This window comes from Alternaria rosae (assembly GCF_020736505.1).
Source record: "Alternaria rosae strain MPI-PUGE-AT-0040 chromosome Unknown BKA58scaffold_13, whole genome shotgun sequence".
Taxonomy (NCBI): Eukaryota; Fungi; Ascomycota; class Dothideomycetes; order Pleosporales; family Pleosporaceae; genus Alternaria; species Alternaria rosae.
Genome location: NW_025763582.1, coordinates 13,883 through 34,539, shown reverse-complemented (window position 1 = coordinate 34,539; position 20,657 = coordinate 13,883). Strand labels below are relative to the sequence as shown.

Sequence of the window (20,657 nt, the reverse complement as noted above, 5' to 3'; positions counted from 1 at the left end):
AGTAACTATAAAGACTATAAGAGTTGCCTCTACTATTATAGTAAGTTAGTAATACCTAATAGTAATAAACTTAAGATTAAGATTCTATAAATAGTCTATAATTTCCTATTAGAAGGCTACTCTAGCTAAGAAAAAATACTTAAACTAATCTAGTAGAAATACTACTAGCCTTAACTATTTAAGACTATTTACTATTATATTTCTTACTACTATATTTACTAATATTTAAAGGCTTCCTATAAAAAGTACTATAGCTTACTAAAGCTACTACCTATACTTAAATAACGTTAGGTAGACGTCTCTATTAACTTTATTATTAACTTACTAGAATCTAAAGAATACAAAAATATTATAGTTATAGTAAACTACTTATTTAAGCACTAATATATAATCTCTTATAATAAAATAGAGGCTTCTAATATAGTATATATATTCCTAAACTATATCTAGTATAATTATAGCTTTTTTAATATAATAGTCTTAGACTATAGTAGATAGTTTATATCTACTTTCTATAATAAGCTAAATGCTTAACTAAGAATAGACCTACGCTTCTTAACTAGCTACTATTTTAAGATAGATAGATAAATAGAGAACGCTAATACTATAATAGAATAAGTTTTACGCGCGTATATAAACTATTAATAAGATAATTAAGTTTAATAGCTCTCTACTACTTAGTTTAAAGCTAATAATACTATCTCTAAGTCTACTAGAGTAACTCTAATAATAGCTTACTATAGTTAGAATCTCTAAATAGGCTTTAAGCTACCTACTAATAAGATATATTCTATTTACTAAGCTCTCTAAGCTTATAAGGTAAACGTAATAGTAGATAAAATATATAATATTACTAAGTTTATCTATAAAGAAATAATATAGGCTTAAGCTCTATAGTAAGAGTACGTAAACTATAAACACCTACTTACGCTAATATATAAAATTAGTAATAAAGTATAGTTAAACGCGCGTAATATCTAAATATAATAGGTATTTAAGAAGCTTAATTAGAAGAATCTTAGCCTATACTAAGTAGCTAAAAAGATCTCTTTCTATGCGTATTATCTTAAACTACCTAGTTCTATAAAGATATACTTAGTATTTTATATATTCTTACTTTAGTCTACTACGCTAAAATAGAAGTACCTACTAGAGTAACTTATTCTACTATCTAAACTTGTTATTATAGACAATAAAGAAGAATACTTTATAGAAAGTATTAGAGACCTCTATTATAATAAGCGTTATAGACAACATAAATACTATATTAAATAGATAGACTATAATAAAATAATCTAGAAACCTACTATAAACCTAAAAAATAACATAGCTATAGCTAGTTTCTATAAGAGGTTTTCTAATATCTTAGAGCTACCTAAAGTAAGGTAAAAGTAAAAGTAAAGTTCTTACTATATAGCCTAAAACTAATATAAAGCTAGCAACTAAACTACTATACTATATAATATAATCTCTACTTATAAGAGCTTAAGAGTAAGAGAGAGGTACTATTATAGTAACTACTATAGTTTCTCTAATACCTAAACATATAGATTTTAGATAGCTTGCTAGTCTACTTAAAATCTACTAATTAGCTAGCTAAGGCCTAAGCGCTGCGTATAGCTTTAGCTATATCTTTTACTACTTTATATTCTGCTCTGTTCTTTACGCAACGTCTTATATTACACTAGATATTGTACGTAGCTATAATTAACGCTTCTTGTAAGCTCTTAAACACGTGCTTATAGTGTCTTGTAACATTCCTTATATATAGTAGATTGCTTCTACTTTTCTTAGGTTCGTTATAGTAACATAGAAGTAAATAGAGTAATCTTTAAGTTAAACAAAGCTAGACAAGATCTGTTTATATAATCTAGGAGTGTGTTACAGATTTGTTTATATAGTAGATATACCTGCATTACAAAGTCGAAGTGGTACATCTGGGCACACCCGATGTTGAACCTCATTCCTCCATTTGTGTGCCGTGCTTCAGCCTCGAATGCTTGATACTTACTCCTCTTGGTCTACGTTCTCGTCCACGCCATACTCTTCGACAATCCAGGCACAATATTTCTCCCACTTGCTAACCCATTCCTTCAATCTTTGGGCCCGTACGCCCTTGCCAAACATTCCATCCTTGATATCTTGGGTCCATTCCTTTGCACTGTAATCATCCAGACTAGCCCAACGCACGCTGTTCTCTGCCAATGAGCCCAGCCCTTCGAGACCAAGGTTCTCCCATCCCTGCAGCGCTTGCCAGAAGTCGTGCGACATGCCAGATACGCCTTGGCCGAGGATGGTGGGATCGTCATTGCAGAGCGAGCAGGGAACACCACGGGCTAGCAGCGCTGGTAGGGGATGTGACATAATGCTCGAACAAAGCCGTAGCACTTCATTGGATACCGGGCAACTCTCCACCAAGATCCTCTTCTCCTTGACCATGTCGATGAGAAGGGGATGTTTGTAAAGGCTGAACCCGTGTCCTATGCGTCGCGTACCCAAGATAATAGCGTCGAAGAGATTCTCATCCGTCGAATCGCCGTCGCCCAGCGTTTCCCCAGCATGGAAAAAGAACGGTATGTCAACGCCTTCCTGAGCGCAGGCCTTGCGAAACCAGAAAAGCTCGGGGGCAAGGTCCGAAAGTGGTCGGCCAAGATCTTCCTGGCCTACGAGATCGTACCCGGCAATAATCTCGGGGAACTCGATTTTCATCTCGATACATTGCTTCATGCCTGGCCGACGGTTAATAAGGTAATAAAAGTCTCTCCAACGCATTGATTGAAAAACGTATGAGTGGTGCGCAACTTACTCTCGATCACCTGCTTCTTTCCGAATTGTCTGATGGTCGTCCAGATCATTCTGGCGCCCCAGAAGTCTTTGCCCTCTTCACTCGCCTTGAACTTCTCAACTTCATCCGCCAAATGCTCGAGCAAATTGAAATGGTCCGAGTCCCAATCCTCCTTCTTGCTGCTGCGGTAGGGCGTATAGAACGCTGCACGCAAGTCAACGTAATGTACACCGTCGTCGACCAGGGCCTTGCACATCCTGCGTACAAACTTGCGGAAGATGGGCTCATAGTAGATGAGGGAGCCGAGAATAGGAAAGCATGAAATGAACTTGCGCCATACTTCGTTGGGGCCTTCGTGATGGGAGAGGTGTTCTGAATGGGTGATAGTGACGCGGGAGCGAATCCACTCGATGAATGCTTTCTTGCCACCATCTGGGAAGGCATCTGCGGCTTGATTTACGGGCACCGGCGTGTTCGCCGTGTAGTTATCGTTCCATATTGAAGCGTCACCGTTCGCGTCCTTGTAGTAGGTGAAGGAGAAGCCGGTTTTGCGCCTGGTTTTGTCGTCGGTGACTGGGCCATCGGCAACAATGCAGACACCCTCAGTGTTGAAAGCTTCTTCAAGCGCCCAGTCAAGGTCCACCATAGCTTCCAGATGACAGTGCAAGAGTGCGCCTTTGGGCATTCTCTTGACTATCTGCCACAGCTTGCTCTTCTCCATGCGCTCCTTGGCAAGTGAGAACATCATGCCTGGAAAGACATCGACATGTTCGGTTAGTAGGCTGTCTTCGTATTCCTTTGTCCAGAGGGTCTGTTGCTCCTCAAATCGAATCTGGGAGACGATGGCGCATGCTTCTTGTGCCATGGGCGAGAGATTCTGGCGGAAAAGATAGTCTGGAGGCTGTTAGGTCAGTGCACATAATGTGCAGAAGCGAACAATTTTGGTTCACGAACCACTTCGTTGTCTCTTCTCTTGCTGAACCAGAGCGTCTCGGCCCTGTAGGTACTGTTGGATAAATGGGTCGCTTAGGTTCGGGACGCCTTCGGCCTGCGCCCACTCGTCGTCGTTCGCAGCATCGTTAGTAGTCATGATAGTGACTGTGTTTGCGCTTCAGGATAACGAACGTCTGGTGAAGGAAATGTTGTTCGCAATTTGTTGCACGAGTGTCAGACGCCGCCCTATCGGTGACTTCCGCGAGTTCCTTCCTGAACGGAGCTAGTGAATGCTGACGTAACAGGGTCTAAATCGTGCCAAGAGTGGCGAGATATGGACGCCTGCACGTATTACATGTACCAGCAAGGGCGTGCGGGAACACAGGGAAGATGTCTTTCACTCCCTGGCATGTGAAGTTCAAGCCGCACTGCAAATGCCACTATTGTCACATTCACAGCACGCGCTCTTGACGCGTTGGGGCTTTGCTTATCGATTGCCTAGCGCGCGCTGGTGCATGCGCGGGGCGAGCTGCACGGTCGCCTGCAATGGCATAACACATCATCTGCTCTCCATAGCACCGCAACCTCGACGCTAGACGGCGGAACCTCGCCCTGTGATCACCCACGTCTTTTGTTGCCACGCGAACACACACCTTCACTAATCCCGTTGCTGATGCCCCTACAGTACCGCTTTTCCTAGATCCGGGATCGTTCATACTTCACATCCGTGGCTGGTGAAGCAACAAGACTTGGCAGGCACCACTGTGCATCGCTTCACAGGTAGGAGAAGGCCTCTCGCGCTTCGTAGCTGTTATACGCGCCACCAACACGCACGCTCTGCTATCCATGGAGCCTCTTCCCTCCCGTCGATAGGCGTTCGACCAGCCTGCAACCAACGCGTCCCCCAACCCGGCCGCCAGCCTCTCCACCGCCATGGCTTTCTTCTCTGCGCTCTCGAGCTCTATAGGCCGGAAACTGCTTCTCTATGGGTTGCGCCACATCGACATACTTGACAAAGACCCTGCCGACTTCGTGAGCGTCGATATCGGGAAACGCACCACACTCGAGGTTCGGGACGTCGGGTTGCATGTCAAGGTACGTCCCGGAGACGTCCATTACGGTGCACCTAGTACTAATACCATATTTTAGAAGCTGCTAGCACTATTGCACCTCACGCTTCCTCCCGAGACCCAGCTGTTGAAAGCGCAAGCCTCGCTCCTCCGAGTTACCTTCGTCCTCGAATTCGGCGTCCCCCAGATATCGATAGAGGTACATGGCATACGAGTAGAAGCTCGGTTGACTGAGGATGTCGAAGGTACCTCTCCTTCAAATCCTCGTCAGCAGCACACTCAGACGCGATCTTCGCCACCTCCAATGGCCGCTTCGCCATCCTCTGCCCAAAACAACCAGTACAGCTATGGTTCAGACGATGACGATGACTACCTGCCGACCGTCGACGAGCTGGCCAAGTCATTCATAAAGACGGAGCCTGCCGACGAAATCCGCGAGCTGCAGCATGAGCTCGAGTCTCAACCTACGTATATGCAAGAGTCGGTCGCATCAAGTGACGATGGCGAAGAGGCTTCTGCTGGTATTGGAGCGCCTCTGACACTCCCAACATATCTTCGCAATATGTTGAATACCGCCTTAGACCGTCTAAGCATAGTTGTCAACAACATCGACATAGATGTGGAGGATCACTTCCCGAACGATGCCCTAGACTCGTCAAAGTCAAGCGAGACCTCATCTTCTTCTCTCAGCTTTCACGTTGAGCGTATAGCGATTGATTCGACCACTGCCAAAGACGTTTGCGTTGAGGCTGGGTCTGCAACATTGCCTTCCGCCAATTCGAAGCTAGGTAAGCGAAGGATGCGTGTGGAAAACATCTGCGGGCGCCTAGTGTCTGATGTCAAAAACTTCGTATCCCAATATCAGTTCTCGCAGCCGTCATCTCCGGCTACGTCTCGATCCCAGGCGTCAAGTAGCCATGCAACCACCAGCGATCCTGCGACGAGTCAAGTTCAAGACCAGCCTGTTGAGTCTAGGCAATTCATGAAAGAGGAAATGATAAGCTCGACAACATTGCGGAGCGATGAGGAGGCGTTATCCAGCCAGATCGTTTCGCCAACACAAGTTCAAATTGCCATCTGTCACGGGAAAGCTGCGTCACCCGAACGTTCTATGTCTCCGGACCAAGCACAGCTAGCATTATCGCTGCAAACAATAGACCATGATCGTTTTGCAGACGCTACTTCCGATGATGGCGTAAATGATCAACATCCACAGCTCTCACTCGGCCAGTCTCAACAACATTACCCATTACCTGATCTTGGCGGGAGTAGTGTATTGTATGACGACGAGGGCTTGCTTGACTACGCGATGCAGAACAACATGGTCAATTCACATCTTGAGGATGCGCCAGAGATGGAACAGTCATCGGAAGCGGCGACGTGGGGGCTAGACGGTGCAAGCTCAAGTCGACATACTCATATCTCCGAAGCCGCTAGTGATGCATCCATGTTAGGTTTACCCACTGTGTCTGTTCTGGGCCGCTCCTTACCAGTCTCGAATGCGATCGACTCACCGTCTCAATCGGAGCATGTCGAGGCACCCCACATTAGTATTGATAATTTAGCTGCGGCACATGAGTCAACAACGGACGATCCTCAGGAGCTCTCCGACAGCGCGCATCAGCACCTTGATTCATCGCCATCACCAGATGAAGACATGGCTCAGTCACGGTTTTTCACGCACGATGAGGCTGAAAGTATGTACATGAGCGCAGTGAGTGCGACGCAGGCCATTTCTGCTCATGCTGGGCACGTTCCCGGAGGCTGGGACTCTTCGTCAGGCTCAAGTAAAGACTCCAGCTCCGATAGGTCGGAACCGATACCAGAGGACATGATCTCCGGTAGCATTTTAGCGCCGTTGCCGGAAGTAGAAGATGGATGCGAGACTCCACGTCCGGGGAGCCGCCAGAGCTCGGTCTTGCCGCCAAGACCCGAGCTTACACAAACCCCTACGCCTGTCGCGCCGGGTCCTCGAAAACAAGCCAAACGATTTCTCACTATAGATGAGATTACTGTGTGGTTTCCCATGGCCCTCGGTGATAAAGAGCATAGTGATGCAACAAGCGAGCAAGTCGATCATGGGGCAGGTATGGCGTTTGGGCCTTCCAATTTGGGTGAAGATTCCATTTTTACGGAGATGCCAGGGTCGTTTTCCAATTATGCACATTCTTCTTCACACCGTCGAAAGCCCTCACTGGAAGCATCGTCTCGCGGAAGACCTATTCCCAAGTCCTTACAAGCGTCCCGGCCATCAGTGCAGCCTGCGTCAACAGGCGTGGCTTCGATTATTGTCGACGTCGGCTCCGTAGTCGGTCATATGGACATATCCACTGGCCGCGTCATGGCTGCTATGTTTGCTCGGGCAATACAAGCTCTGACGGGGGAACAGCCCTCAGACGAAAGACCGGTGAAATCGGAGCCCACGGATACTTTGGAATCGCCTTTCACAAGTCTTGAAGTTTCCGTGCAGGGCATCGCTCTGTCGTGGTTGGACCACGTCTTGGCGGAATCTACGCAGGAAGAGCCTTTTGCAGAGCACCAACTGGAACCTCAACCTTCGGACGCAATATTGAGAGCCAACCTCTCAGCGATACACCTCAACTGTCAGAAGTCTTCCCATACTTCGCGAATGCAAATCCATATTGGCAAATTTAAACTAGCATCTTTGGATCACGACATCATTTCCTTCCACAGCTCGCGGCCGAAATCCAGACGCTCGGTCAATGCTCCGCTGGAACACCCCAATCACGATATAGAACTGGACTATGAGCAGGGGAAGGACGATCGCATCACTATCGTCACTCGTCCCCTCAATGTTGTGTTCGACATCCAGAAACTGGACGACGCGCTGGGCTCCTTTGGTGGATTCAGCGGCATGTTAGAGCTGAGCAACTCCATCAACTCTAGTAGCGCGGTTGCAAGTCCTGCCATATCCCCAGCACATTGTCGGCCTCGCGGTGTACATTTTGGTGATGGCCTACCTCTCCCGGTCGAAGAACCGCCACCATCCACGAAATCTCCGAAGATCGACGTACAACTCGGTGAGGTATCTTTGACCCTCAGGGGGAAAACATGCTCTATGCAGCTTCACACGACAACGGTACGCATTGCTGTACGGCAAAGCAATGTGCGCCTCAAAGTATCCGAGACACAGCTGACTGGCCCCTACACCGAGGTCGTCCCAAAGACTGCACCTTTCCTTGGAGAACTGAAAGGCACTGAAATCAATTTTCTCTTTGCTCCCGAGGAAAAGGATCTGACTAGGCTAATATCCTTGATCACGCCATCAAAGAACCCATACGAGAACAACGACGACATTCTCATCGAAACCCTGCTACGTCAGCGGAAGAAAGGTTCCGTTCTCCGAGCTGAAATTGCTGAAATTGGTGTTCATGTCTCAGATCTTGAACACATGAAAGCCTTTGAGACTCTTGGGATAGAGCTGGCTCGATTGTCGAAGGTCACCAAATACTTGCCAGATGACGATCGTCCCGGCCTTCTAAGTCTCGCATCGGTGAAACGGCTGGATGCCCGCGTCACTGTGAATGATAAACTTGGAGATGTCTCAGTCATTTTGCAGGAATCTGCATTAGCACACGTCGGAGTTCCTGCTTTGCTGGCTGTTGAAGTTGGCAAAGCGACTGTTCGGCGCAACGACGAAGTATTGGTCCAAGAAGTTGTGAAACTACGCTCGTCGGAACAACTACCCGTCATCATGCTGAGGATGGTGGGCGATGAGATGGAACCCATGGTGAAAGTCAAGTTATTCAACCTATGCATTGAATACCGAGTCAGCACAATTATGGCAGCACTGGGGATTGCTGAGGATGGCACGGTAGATGATCTGGCTCTAGGCCTAGCGTCGAGCGTCGCAACTGTCACAGGCGCATCTTCTCCTAAGACTGTCAGTCGACAATCTTCCCAAGCGAGTTCGCCAGTTACAGCCGTCTCTCAGCCGCTTCAGGTCGATCTTCTGCTGAGGGATTGCGCAATCGGTCTCAATCCTCGGAAGTCACTCTCGAAGGGTCTCTTTGTCCTCACGGAAGCGCACGTTGCGGGTAAGCAAGCAAAGAACGACTACTCTGTCACGGTCGACCTGCGCAAGGCTTCAATGCATGCTATAGATGACATAGCACGCCTAGAAGAAGACCACGGGCCTGTCTCGACTGTACCCACTACCAATGGCCACTTATCTGGACTGAAGAACTTGGGCTATGTGTCTCTAAGTTCGATTTCGGCCGCAAAGATATTTGTTAAGATTGGAGGTGATGGACAGGAACACCCACAGCTAGTGGACGTGGAGTTCAAGAATGAGCTGTTTGTTATTGAGTCTTGCGCAGATTCTACACAGACGCTCATCACAATTCTGAGCGGTCTACAGCCCCCAACGCCACCCTCGACCGCAGAACAATATCGTACTATCGTACCACTACAGCAAATGATGGAGTCGTTCACTGGCGATGAACTGGGGCAAGACGAAGAAGCCGAAACCGATGACTTCATGAGCAATGCTGACTTGATTGAGGATGATCTGCCGACGAATCTTGCTTTCGTTGGGGGACTCTACAATTCACAATCCTTACCGACTGATGAGGAACTGGGCGACAGCCTACTGGGTGAAGAAGATCTCAGCGCTTTGGCTACACCGCCTATAACTCGCCAACGTGGTGATCGAGCTCTCCTAGAGAGCTTCCAGGAGAAGCATGAAGTCACTCAAGGAGAAGAAGACTTTGATTTCGACGACGAATACTTCGGAGAGTCAAAAATCGAACCTAAGGGTAAAGCTCGTAAATGGGATTCTGCCAAGAACCAATATCATCCATCCAATGAGTTCAAGGTTGCAGACGCCCCACTAAAGGTACGCGTTCGCGACGTCAACATCATCTGGAACTTATACGACGGCTATGACTGGCCTCGAACACGGAGTGTTATCAGCCAAGCCGTGGATGACGTTGAGGCTCGCGCCGAAGAGCGACGGCATAAGGGACGAGAAGAGGAAGATGACGATGACTTCGTTGAGCAAGACTTCCTTTTCAACTCCGTTTGGATTGGTGTGCCTGTGAAGGACGAGAAAGGAGCCCTAGCTCGACGTATCAACCATGATATTGACGATCTTGCCAGCGAGACGGGCAGTTACGCGACGTCGACGGCGACACGCTCGACTGGAGCTACTTTACGGCCTCGAAGTACTACCAAATCCAGGCGTCGTCTCAAGCTCGAGCGTAGTAAACACAAGAAGATTGCATTCTCCCTCAGCGGGGTCGCAGTCGACCTTGTCGTCTTTCCACCGGATACAGGCGAGACAGTCAATTCTGTGAATGTCCGCGTACGAGATCTAGAGGTTTTCGATCACATTCCCAGCTCTACCTGGAGGAAATTTGTCACGTGCGCAATCGATCCGGCGAAGAGAGAGCTCATTCGTCCAATGATAAATCTTGAACTCAACACAGTTAAGCCGATCACTGATCTAGCGGCTTCAGAGCTCGTCATTAAAGTGAGTCTTGATGCATGATGAACATCCCAGCTCTTGCTAATTTGATCATCAGGTGACTATCCTTCCGCTCCGCTTGCATGTCGACCAAGACGCTTTGGACTTTATCACGCGTTTCTTTGAGTTCAAAGATGATTCCGCGCCCGCTAGCAGCCCGGCTGGTGACCAACCTTTCATTCAGCGATTGGAAGTGATGGCGGTCAAGCTGAAGCTGGACTACAAGCCAAAGCGCGTGGACTATCGCGGCCTCCGGTCCGGCCACACAACGGAGTTCATGAACTTTCTCGTCCTCGACGGCTCGGACATCACCTTACGCCATGCAATCGTGTACGGAATCACATCGTTCGACAAACTTAACAAGACTCTCAATGACGTTTGGACACCGGATGTCAAGGATAATCAGTTACCGGGCGTACTATCGGGTCTGGCAGCCGTGCGACCTCTTGTGAATGTCGGTTCCGGCCTCAAAGACCTCGTCGTTGTGCCCATACGCGAGTATAAGAAAGATGGTCGGATCGTGCGCAGTCTGCAGAAGGGTGTATACGCATTCGCTATAAACACAACGTCAGAGGCAGCACGTCTGGGTGCGAAGGTGGCGATCGGCGCGCAAACCTTCCTGGAAGGCGCTGAGGTATTCTTCAACCCAGAGACTGCCTCATCTAGCCGCCATCAATCTTCTGATTGGGATGGGGAAGACCCTAGTTCCGATACAGAAGAGCCACGCGCCGTATCGAACTACGCCAATCAGCCTATTGGTGTGGGCGCTGGTCTTCGCAGCGCGGCCCGACACTTCGAACGCGACTGGCTCACTGCACGGGACGCGGTAATCGCAATTCCTGCAGAGGTTATGGAAGAGGGTAGCGGTACGGGTGTTGCAAGGGCCTTGCGTCGACATGGACCGACTGTCATCTTGCGACCTGCACTCGGTGCCACGAAAGCGGTGAGTAACACGTTGCTAGGCGTAGGCAACGCGCTTGATTCCGGATCGAGGCGTAAGATTGAAGACGTAAGTGGTGCCACTCTACTAGTGATGTGGACAGAACTAACATTCGTGCAGAAATACAAGTCGTACTAGCGACTGGTCGTCGTTAACACGAGTATCAGGCCAAGGAATTTGTTGATTAGCAGGCCATCTCTGATAAGGGAGGTTCATTCTTCTACATGTGTTTTCTTTTCACTTTTCATTAGAGCGTTTGCATAGCGACGGACGGAGTTTGGTTGATGAAGGCGTCGCATTTCCAGCCTTTTGCTATGCCGTCAGCATTGGGCGGGCGTTGTCACACATTTGGACAATTTGATCTTTCGCTGGATACCACTTCATTTCCTTTAGCGTGTATCATAATAATAGATTACAAGCCGCAGAACATGCTTTGTGTACGACACCGTCGCCCATTCCTGTATATTTCCCCAAAGGCTCCCACTCTGACTTTGTCTTTCCCGTTGATCAAGAGTCTCCCAGGCCCGAAACTCCGTTCTTCTGGTACCAAGGGCGTAATTATGCCCTAGATAGATGAATACCTAGTGATGCATCTCTGCTACCGAATTAACAGCGTCATCTTCAGACTAGCCTGTCCCAAAGCCTGTTCCCCGTCCCATTGTGCACGCCGTCTCTTCTCCACCTCGCGGGCGGCACGTCGGTCTCGAAGGGGCAGGGCATCGATCAGGTCGTCTTCGCAGCTACAACGTGTCATTTCGCAAAATTTTTCATTTTCGGAAGAATCCATGTTGATCAGGAAGTCGCCCTTGTGACGGGAGATGTTGAGACTCATGGTGCCGTTTTTGGTACTTCATCTGAACGTGGTTAGCTACCATCGAAGCTTCCGAGTGCGGGAAGGCATCACGCACGCGAAGACTCTCAGTGAATTGGGGGTAATTTAGCTCAAAGCATTGTTCGGTCTTGTATCACCCTGGTTTGAGATTGTGGTTTTGGTTGGGATGATAGTAAAAGCTTTGAGATGTTTCGGTGGGTGATTGAATTGCGATCAGGTGGTTCAACTGCGAATTTGATCGTAGCCAGGTTCGTATGCCGTTGGACGCGTAGAGATGAGGACACAAAGGATATATGTGGAGGGGCGGCCTCAATCGCCGCTCAAAATTGACCGCAGCTGGGCAGTCAAGGTGCATGAACTTCGCCACGTTTGTGTGATCGGCACCATAACTGGATGGGTTGAGCTCAGCCGAGCGTTAACTTGCTTCTCGACATATTTGTCGAATTACTTGCGTGTTGATAATGATCGCTTCGTCTGGCCAGTTTACTCCACTTTGCTAGTTGATCGCTTTGCGAACTATACATCATTAACTGGGTATAGCACATGATATCGGATCAGTCCGGTGAACGCTCTGGCACACCCTCAAAATTGATGGCCCCAAGTACTTCGCCTTTTGTTATCGAGCTCGCAGACGTCAGAAATGGCCATCCGTCGCTGTCCAAATGGATCGCTCGAGATCCTAACGATAAGCCGCTTGTTTCACAAATTCGGGGTACTTGCAGCGCGCGGTATATTGTCGCTGCAATGTCGGATGATGACACTCGAAGACGAGATCGAAGTTCTGGAATCTAAGATCAGGCATTCCGCCTATCTGGACACCCGCTAGCCGCTTCAGCGGTGGTAGGTCCTGTGTGAAAGGGTGACGCCCAGTCTGAACAGCCTCGAGCTGCAGCTGGAAGTCACACTCAAAGATTTGCAAAGAGCTCTCAAAGAATACTGTTGGTCTCTTCGTCATATCCAGCGCTGCATGCTGACACGTGGGTCCGACGAAGCCCTTATCTTGCGCGCTTGAGTCGCCCAACTCGGTAAACCCAGCCAACGAATCTTGACTACCTACACTGACTACCTTAACAAATCCGCAATCGAGAATATGCCTATCTCCTCGAGGAAGCTGATATTTGGTCGCGCAAGCAAGTTTCTGGAAGACACAAAAGACCTCGTTGCTCCTCAGAAGCCTTCAAATCAAGATTACCTGTCTCGTTCGCTGAGAAACCACTGGCTCTTCACCAAACATTCGCCAAGCGAGGAACTCGATAGGTCAAACGTATACAATGACACACTTGTAGCACAGGTTGTGGCTGCCATAAGCATGGCGCTTGCTGCAGTCTTGCTGATCGGCGCGATCATGAGCAACCCAAACGCAAAGCTAGAGCTCATAGCCGTATACACATTGATGTTTGCACTGAAGTGTGAGGCTTTGCACGAACGCAGGACGAGCAGAAGTCTTCGCTGCCACTGCTGCGTACGCTGTTGTTTTGGTAGGTCCGTTTCGCCCTCCATGAGATCTTCTTACCTCTGCTAAATGTGCGCAAAGTGTTTGTGAGCGGTGATATCAGTGGCGGCAATAGTGAATGCTTTATACAGCTCGAAGGAGGACTCTGGAAGACTGTGACCTGTCCCAAATAGGTGGAGACGATTATCGGGAGCGAAACGAGCATTGGCCGGTGTTTGGGCTGATAGCGGCATCCTAGCAACCAGATATTCAGGCATATGTGACTACGCATATGCTTCATTGGAATGCAAGCCGTAGCCTTCCGACGTGTCCAGCGTCCAGTAAGACCCTGGAATCCAAATTGAGATCTGACAGGCGCGCACGTGCCAAGACGCGAAAATTGTGCCATCAACATACCCAGATAAGAAGCGTGTTCGCACATTTCGCCATCCAACGCTTTATGACATTAGTTTCGGCAGCGCGTAACGTCGCGTCACTAAAAGCGGGCGATGCATACTTGAGTGGAACAACACCAAGAAGAAGATTACTCATCCCGAGGCTGTCCAGATACCATATAACAGGAGCCAGATTGCGCACGCCCACGCTGTATGCAGCTACCCAAACCCAATACTCTATCACTATCACGTTGCACAAATGTACGCTCGAGACACGCCTATCAAGATCAATCAATAGGTCGCTTGAGTTCATTAATATCGGGACGCTGTCCGAAGCCGGAGACGAATTTCTGTGGACTCGATCGTGAGGTATGGTATCACAAGTTCATTTAGAATCATCATTGCTTTGATCGCCTTCTCAGTGTAACTCTAGTAAGTATACCTGAAGCCCTTCTGGTCGCCGTCCTGTGCGCACGTTAATGTATTGCCATATGAGTAGGAGATTGGAAACATACATCGTTGTACTCTAGTTCGAGCTCGCCACGGTCCGCACGCTTGTTCAAGCTCCACGATCTCAATGTTATGAGAATTACGATGACGATCGTGAGCAGACAGCATGCGATGCAGGCATACAGTCCTGGCTCGTACCCGGGCTTGTCTTGTTCCCTACACGACATTAGAATGGCACGGTCGATAGAGTGTAACTTGCAGGTACATACCTGAAAACGAGACCTCCAGCGATACCACCAACGCCACCCATACCAACCAAGACGGCAGAACAGAACGCGCGCTTCCACTGGCCTCTGATGTTGTTGGCCTGGTATGACATTGTCGCAGGAATATTGCTGTTTGCGCCAGCGGTGGTCAAGAAAACGCCAAAGTATCTAACGTTCGAGTTGGCATGGAAACCCATGATGGGCAGGCCGACGAGGCAGAGAACCATGTTGAACAGGATGATGGGTCCGCGAAGGTGATATTTGTCTCCAAGCCAGCCGGTGGTGTACATGACGATGGCGGCGAAAGCGTAGGGAGGAGCAACCAGGCACTGGGCCGCGCCAGTGCTGAAACCCATGTTTCCTGTTAGGATGATGGGCAGGAAGTACGCCAGGGCGTATGTGACCGTCGTGGTGTTGAAGAAGATCTATACCCGTCAGCGAATGGGAGATTAAAGGTCATCTTGGGGCTTACCATCGCGAAACCCCAGATCTTGATGTCAGCGCCACCCTTGAAAAACTTGGCCATGGACCATGGCTCTGGCTTGGCATCACCACGGTCCTTGTTGACACGGTCGATGATGAACATGGCCTCACGCTCAGTCAAGAAGTTCCAGGACTTGTGGGCCTTGTCAGGGAAATCTACCAGAGCCCAGTAACCGACGATACCAAGGAAGCAGGTGAGCGCGCCTTCAATGATGAAGATCCCTAATTCGAAAGTGTAACGTCAGCATAGTCTCATTGCAAGGCGTATCCGGCCGATGACTTACAGCGCCAACCGTTCAGACCCTGCTGTCCCTTCAGTTGCATCAAGCCGTAAGCAAGAATACCGGCGCAGGCAGATGCCAAACTTCCAAGGATGTAGAAGCATGAGTATCGCTTTCCGATATCGAATCGGGTATCTGAGAGGGGTCTTAGCAAATTGTGACGATCCAAGAGCCGGCATGTGCTTACACCAGGTGGACAGCAAGTAGACACAGCTCGGGAAAAAGCCAGCTTCTAGGACTCCCAGGATGACTCGTAGCGCGGACAGGGTACCGTAACTATCAGCAAAGCCCATGCCAATCATGACACCGCCCCACAGCACAACGATAACCGATAGGAAATTGCGAGGTCCAAGATAACGGCAGATGACTGTTGCGGGGGGTTGAAAGATGATGTAGGAGGCGAAAAATACGATGGTGACGATGGAGTAGTGAGAAATCGAGCCCTCTAGGAGGAAGAGCTTAAGGTCAACGGTCATACTAGTTGCTGTTAGTCCTGGTAACGCGCAGTTCCGCACGTGTCGTTCACGAACCCTGCAATGGCAGCGGCACTGAGGTTGGTGCGGTCCATCAGACTGATGCAATAGAGCACTCCCACGGTCACAACGAGGCGTCGGTCGATGCGATGAATGATCTTCTTCTGCTCGCGCTCGCTGAACTCGCACTCGTACCCGGAGCCGTCCTGGGAGCCGTCGACATTCTCCCTAAGAGAGACGGGTCTCTTCTCGAACGCGTCGTCGTCACGCATGACAGCCACTTGGTGAGCCATGTTGGGGCGCGTAGGGTAGACGTCGACCTCGAGGGCAGTAGGAGGTGAAGGTGGGTAGTCCGGGTAGGAGCATGGTAGGCGCACACGATAGACGCGTTATATGTCAAAAAGCACCTGCCGTTTGCCTCCCCGCCTGCCCGCTGCCAAGTGAAGTGGGCGTGTTGGGAACGCATCCCGCAGGCAAAGTACCGAGGCTCGGGGTTTCACCACTCATTCGTCCAGCGTGTGGATACTCTTCGAGTACAGCACGATGCCATCAGCAGCAAAGCAGGCCACCCGCGGGAAGGAGCGAAAAAGCGAGGGCGATGAAAGCTGGGGAGAGGCTTGGCGTGTGGAGACCCCGCATGCTAGCGAAACCCGCCGTGGCTTCCGGATCCACTAACACGCCGAATGACCTACGAGTGAAGCCTTCTCGTGAGCCGGCCGCCTGTTCTTATCGTCCGCCATGGCGAAGCTACTTCGAGGAACGAGAGCTGAAGATTCGGCAAGGCCCGACTGGCGTGCTTTTCTTTGTTCGACCTCACGTTGTGCGACCCATCTGTCAAGCGATCGGCGTCGCCACGTTTCCACGACACGCGCGGGGTAACCGGGCACGTTCCTGACGCTGGAGGAACTCCACATGGACACATTTCACCTTTCAGACTTGTCCCAGGTGGGGGACTGCTCCGACCTGCTTTGCGGCGCGTGTGGTTTCAAGCCGCATTGAAGCTTAGGGCATTGGCACTGATATCCCGTTCCAAGCCTCCGGCGCCTTGGCAGGCTCTTGTCGGCGTCATTCTGATCATTCTCGCGATGCTTGACGCTGAGGAAGATTTCCTTGCAGACGCTTGCGGCACGCCTACCTCCGCGCGAGACCCGGGTAGCCAGCGACTTGGACTGCGGCGCAAATCCAGGAGTCTAGCATTGTATCAGCTCAGCAGAACTGCTCTAATATCTAAAGAGACACATCGAAATTCGGTACAGCAGCCGCGAATGTGTGGGGCTTTGGCGAGAAAATGACGCCGCATGGAATACCACACAACCGAAAGCGTAACCTTCAGCACATCGACTCGCTTATTGACAGTGCCTCTAGTCTAGACCAGTAGAATCCACCAATCTTGTCCCGAACCTGCCATCATCACAAGCGCCTCGCCTATGACTCCTTCACTATCCGTCGCTAGACTCAACAACAAGGGATGCTGTGCATGTGTCCACGGGTGCGCACCATAACAAACGTGGCATGATCACACCACTTGACATCTACGCTCTGCACGAGATAATTTCACCATTGCCACTCTCTTGTAAGTAAGGGGATGTTGCTTCCCGAGTGTTTGACCCGAATGCCGATTAGAGTTACGAGCCCCAATCATGGATACCAGTTGAGAATATACGCAACGTACCTGAGGAATATGCTTCTCTTGTATCTACAACATATATGTCTTCCTTGCAATGTCTATTTCACCATTCAATGGAAACCATATCTCATGCACCCATAACCAGGAGCTCGGAACATGGCGATCGTTGCATAGTAACCCGGTGCTTGGGAGCCTAATCGGTAACCTTCCCAAGACTCTGGCTTCCCAATAAATTATCCAATCAGCATTAGGTTCCTACTCAAATGACCGAGGCTATCATGGATCTGACTTCGCAAGCCAACGACACTAAGATCTCAGCTTCGCAGATGCATCCATCAGGCGTGCCGCGAACACAATGTTGTGTGGCTCATAAGTCCTCAACACCACCAGACCTAGGTAACTCGTATACTGTCACCAATCGCGGCGCATGCATGAAAAGAACCGAGGCATTTACGATGTTCCCGCGTGGCATCTCAACACTTCTCGTGAGGCACCTAAACATAAAAAAATCCAAGAACCGCATTTACACCATCGATATTGGAAGCGCACGATTCTACCAATGAGCTGGCTTGGAACCGAACAAGTTCCGAGGCAACGCGCCGTCAGATCCAACGGCCAAGGAACGCCGTACACATCGACATAAGCCACAGAAGTTGCAGTTGGCGGATAGATAGGTCTAGACATTGGCAAGAAAAAGACTCGGCTTCGCTTCGCATGATGAATGTGTAAGATCGCTAAATCAACATTTCTCTAGTTTCACATTACACATGACCTCCAGGCTTCGCGTCAATCCAGAATCTTGGTTTAGCTGTGCGGTTGGCATCGGCCTCGCGAAGTGAAGATGTGTTCTATTGGGTTGTCTCCCTCTACCTTCTTCCCCGTCTCTGTGGCGAGTAATTTGCTGAAGACTGCCTCCACGACTTGGAGAACCTCACGCCGGGACATGTTCTCGAACTGCGTTGGACCTTCATCGTCTTCGCTGGCGGCGCGTATGCCTCGCGGTTCGTCCAGTTTGTGATCCTTCAGCTCATCGAACGCTTTTTTGACGCCTTCGCTCTCCCAGAATCTTGTTGTACGGTGCTGGAGGTCTTTCCAGTGCTCCAAGTAGCCGAGGTACCAGCGTCGTCGCGCGTCGGCGGGTAGGAATAGCGGAGAATCGCTTTCTGGTTCAGGCAGCTGATCTGTACTGAAAGGCTGTAACACCGCTGATCTGATGGCGGAGGTCTCCATGCCGAAATAAAGAGGTGGATTGAATAGCGATGGAAGTGGTAACGACAGATGCTGTGCACTGCGAACTGGAGGTGGCGAGGTGCTCGAAGTTACCATCTGAGGTACGCGGCATGATGAGGCCGTAGCTACCCCGAGAAGAGAAGCTGCTCGCGATTGCTACATTGTGGGTCTGATGTTTCTACCTTGGATGGTCCTCGGGGCAACATGGTAGCCACGCTGGATATGTGATTACTCTCACTCTCCTGGAGCCCGCATGTTCCTCATGGGAAATCGATTGTAACGATACCGGGCATATTCCCCACTCTCGTTAATCCATTGTCACCTAAGCAGGCAGTGAGGGAGAATGTAATTCTGCACAGCCCCCTACAATGGCATCAACGGCGTCTAAAAAACATGTCATCGATATGGGCGCTCAATAAGATTATGCTGACCTGAGAAAATAAAGCTCTAAGGTTGACATTCTGTCGACGCAAATCTAGGAGCAATCAATCCTGAGAAGATTAGATGGAGAAATGCACGGGCAGCAGCCATCGTAGACGGTTGCTGTACAGCCTTTTGCGGCTGATACGTCGCCGAGACTGAGTATATGAGAGTAAGTCAAGCGACATATAAAGCGGTAGGCAAAGTCTGAAGTTTGGTGTTGGCAGCGAATATCGCATAGGGAAATGGGGTGAGGCATGGTAACTTTAGCCGAAGTCGAGCCGTCCCACTATGACAACATCGTGCCGAACTCCACCTCAACATCCCAGCTTGCGCTGCCATACATCCTGTTTACAGCATCATCCCACAGCATGTCTCCCACGCGCGTTGATCACGTCGCCCATGCGACACCCACTCTGATTAATCGTCTACCTACTTGAACAACACAATGTACGCACTGACGCTAGCCGGCATCCCCATCTCCATTGGCGCCAACGAAGCGGTGCACCAACAGCGGCTGCTGGACGAAGAAGCGGAAAGTGATGAGCGCCAAGAAGAGTTCTATATAGATGTATTCTGTGATGCGAAGAGTAGGAAGAGGGACGAGGTGGACGGCGCGATTGTAGTACTGAAAGATGGCAAGGTACATGCGACGAATCTGCTTCTTCCTTTGGACGGGCTAACGCGTGTGTAGATACGACTCTGGCCCAAAGACGCAGAGACAGGATTACCGACATCTGGCCCGAACGACGAGCCACCACCACATCCCTTCACTGGGTTCTACCTACCCTTCCCGTCTTCAGAACTACCGCATCGTCCGATGCCTGCAGCACCAGTGCTAGGCCTCGTCAGTACTGTACCACCTTCACCACCTCCATCGCCCGCTTCATCCGCACCGTCTACACCATCTCCCACGCCCTCCAAAGCACCTTCGAAACCGACGAAGCCTAAACTTAATTGGCTCTTTGCCAACAAGACGACGCGCGAATTGCGCTACGGACCGCGTGTTGAAGCGAAGAAACATACAGTTGGGCCTTGGGACTGGACAGAAGACGAGCAGGGGCTGACGTTGGAAGGAGAGGAATGTCTTGTTGCTGTGGAAGAGGAGAAGGGTGGATATGGTTGGGCTGTGTACTGGGATCGAGAGGATGATTGTTTGAAGGAGCACGGGATAGGTAGGAATAAGAGGGTGCTGAGATGCAGCTTGGAAAGAAGGCTTGTAGAGGAGCAGACGATCAAGGGGTTGGATGAGGACTGATGCTGTCCAGGTGCGACAGCAAGGGCCGAGCGAACAGTTTCCGTATCTCCAGTAATTGACACAGCATACTTGCTACGACTACACGTCTTATCGAGTTTCGTCCATTCACCAATTTCGATACATGATCTCTCACGTATGCATTCAGTCTTGGGAAGTGCTCCGTTTGGAGGCATTCATTGTCATTTTTCATGGGCAATCTAATTCCTCTCAATGCGAATTGGCAAACTCTTGATACAAAGACACGCAATTTTGACCATTGACCTCAACGATGAGTCGCCTTGAAACACAGGCGTT

The 20,657-nt window shown here is 49.7% G+C and overlaps 7 protein-coding genes across 7 annotated transcripts; 3 read left to right on the top strand and 4 right to left on the bottom strand.

Moving 5' to 3' along the window:
• Positions 1–1,725: 1,725 nt before the first annotated feature.
• BKA58DRAFT_394271 (uncharacterized protein) lies at positions 1,726–4,083 on the bottom strand. Its single transcript, XM_046171179.1, has 3 exons — positions 3,740–4,083; positions 2,807–3,679; positions 1,726–2,729 (listed from the first exon to the last, which is right to left on the bottom strand). The coding sequence occupies exons 1-3, from the start codon at positions 3,873–3,875 to the stop codon at positions 2,008–2,010; spliced, it is 1,731 nt and encodes a 576-aa protein (XP_046020131.1). The 5' UTR covers positions 3,876–4,083; the 3' UTR covers positions 1,726–2,007.
• A 460-nt stretch (positions 4,084–4,543) lies between these two features.
• On the top strand, positions 4,544–11,584 carry BKA58DRAFT_59933 (uncharacterized protein). The gene is made up of 4 exons (XM_046175603.1): positions 4,544–4,813; positions 4,868–10,282; positions 10,335–11,285; positions 11,337–11,584. The coding sequence occupies exons 1-4, from the start codon at positions 4,652–4,654 to the stop codon at positions 11,352–11,354; spliced, it is 6,546 nt and encodes a 2,181-aa protein (XP_046020130.1). The 5' UTR covers positions 4,544–4,651; the 3' UTR covers positions 11,355–11,584.
• Positions 11,585–13,054: 1,470 nt separating this feature from the next.
• On the bottom strand, positions 13,055–13,917 carry BKA58DRAFT_394266 (uncharacterized protein). The gene is made up of 2 exons (XM_046171178.1): positions 13,583–13,917; positions 13,055–13,526 (listed from the first exon to the last, which is right to left on the bottom strand). The coding sequence occupies exons 1-2, from the start codon at positions 13,893–13,895 to the stop codon at positions 13,237–13,239; spliced, it is 603 nt and encodes a 200-aa protein (XP_046020129.1). The 5' UTR covers positions 13,896–13,917; the 3' UTR covers positions 13,055–13,236.
• Positions 13,918–14,273: 356 nt separating this feature from the next.
• Positions 14,274–16,310, bottom strand: BKA58DRAFT_59858 (major facilitator superfamily domain-containing protein). The gene is made up of 7 exons (XM_046175602.1): positions 15,886–16,310; positions 15,543–15,832; positions 15,359–15,490; positions 15,064–15,296; positions 14,595–15,016; positions 14,391–14,541; positions 14,274–14,340 (listed from the first exon to the last, which is right to left on the bottom strand). The coding sequence occupies exons 1-7, from the start codon at positions 16,119–16,121 to the stop codon at positions 14,305–14,307; spliced, it is 1,500 nt and encodes a 499-aa protein (XP_046020128.1). The 5' UTR covers positions 16,122–16,310; the 3' UTR covers positions 14,274–14,304.
• Positions 16,013–16,818, top strand: BKA58DRAFT_59815 (uncharacterized protein). Its single transcript, XM_046175600.1, has one exon. It carries the CDS (start codon positions 16,193–16,195, stop codon positions 16,721–16,723), a length of 531 nt encoding a protein of 176 aa, XP_046020127.1. The 5' UTR covers positions 16,013–16,192; the 3' UTR covers positions 16,724–16,818.
• Positions 16,819–18,138: 1,320 nt separating this feature from the next.
• BKA58DRAFT_59835 (uncharacterized protein) lies at positions 18,139–18,970 on the bottom strand. Its single transcript, XM_046175601.1, has one exon. It carries the CDS (start codon positions 18,779–18,781, stop codon positions 18,260–18,262), a length of 522 nt encoding a protein of 173 aa, XP_046020126.1. The 5' UTR covers positions 18,782–18,970; the 3' UTR covers positions 18,139–18,259.
• Positions 18,971–19,440: 470 nt separating this feature from the next.
• Positions 19,441–20,585, top strand: BKA58DRAFT_347948 (uncharacterized protein). The gene is made up of 2 exons (XM_046168465.1): positions 19,441–19,748; positions 19,800–20,585. Exons 1-2 carry the CDS (start codon positions 19,554–19,556, stop codon positions 20,361–20,363), a joined length of 759 nt encoding a protein of 252 aa, XP_046020125.1. The 5' UTR covers positions 19,441–19,553; the 3' UTR covers positions 20,364–20,585.
• The last annotated feature ends 72 nt before the right edge of the window (positions 20,586–20,657 follow it).

What these genes read in the sequence shown, in the direction of transcription:
- BKA58DRAFT_394271 (XM_046171179.1), bottom strand. Translation starts at nt 3,875, where the DNA reads ATGACTACTAACGATGCTGCGAACGACGACGAGTGGGCGCAGGCCGAA. An exon ending in AGAGAAGAGACAACGAAGTG is followed by an intron (nt 3,680 to 3,739) that starts GTTCGTGAACCA and finishes AACAGCCTCCAG; the next exon opens with ACTATCTTTTCCGCCAGAAT. An exon ending in AAAGAAGCAGGTGATCGAGA is followed by an intron (nt 2,730 to 2,806) that starts GTAAGTTGCGCA and finishes ACCGTCGGCCAG; the next exon opens with GCATGAAGCAATGTATCGAG.
- BKA58DRAFT_59933 (XM_046175603.1), top strand. Translation starts at nt 4,652, where the DNA reads ATGGCTTTCTTCTCTGCGCTCTCGAGCTCTATAGGCCGGAAACTGCTT. An exon ending in ACGTCGGGTTGCATGTCAAG is followed by an intron (nt 4,814 to 4,867) that starts GTACGTCCCGGA and finishes ACCATATTTTAG; the next exon opens with AAGCTGCTAGCACTATTGCA. An exon ending in CTTCAGAGCTCGTCATTAAA is followed by an intron (nt 10,283 to 10,334) that starts GTGAGTCTTGAT and finishes TTTGATCATCAG; the next exon opens with GTGACTATCCTTCCGCTCCG.
- BKA58DRAFT_394266 (XM_046171178.1), bottom strand. Translation starts at nt 13,895, where the DNA reads ATGTTGATGGCACAATTTTCGCGTCTTGGCACGTGCGCGCCTGTCAGA. An exon ending in GATATCACCGCTCACAAACA is followed by an intron (nt 13,527 to 13,582) that starts CTTTGCGCACAT and finishes AAACGGACCTAC; the next exon opens with CAAAACAACAGCGTACGCAG.
- BKA58DRAFT_59858 (XM_046175602.1), bottom strand. Translation starts at nt 16,121, where the DNA reads ATGGCTCACCAAGTGGCTGTCATGCGTGACGACGACGCGTTCGAGAAG. An exon ending in AGTGCCGCTGCCATTGCAGG is followed by an intron (nt 15,833 to 15,885) that starts GTTCGTGAACGA and finishes AACAGCAACTAG; the next exon opens with TATGACCGTTGACCTTAAGC. An exon ending in GGGTCTGAACGGTTGGCGCT is followed by an intron (nt 15,297 to 15,358) that starts GTAAGTCATCGG and finishes CTTTCGAATTAG; the next exon opens with GGATCTTCATCATTGAAGGC.
- BKA58DRAFT_59815 (XM_046175600.1), top strand. Translation starts at nt 16,193, where the DNA reads ATGGTAGGCGCACACGATAGACGCGTTATATGTCAAAAAGCACCTGCC.
- BKA58DRAFT_59835 (XM_046175601.1), bottom strand. Translation starts at nt 18,781, where the DNA reads ATGGTAACTTCGAGCACCTCGCCACCTCCAGTTCGCAGTGCACAGCAT.
- BKA58DRAFT_347948 (XM_046168465.1), top strand. Translation starts at nt 19,554, where the DNA reads ATGTACGCACTGACGCTAGCCGGCATCCCCATCTCCATTGGCGCCAAC. An exon ending in TAGTACTGAAAGATGGCAAG is followed by an intron (nt 19,749 to 19,799) that starts GTACATGCGACG and finishes ACGCGTGTGTAG; the next exon opens with ATACGACTCTGGCCCAAAGA.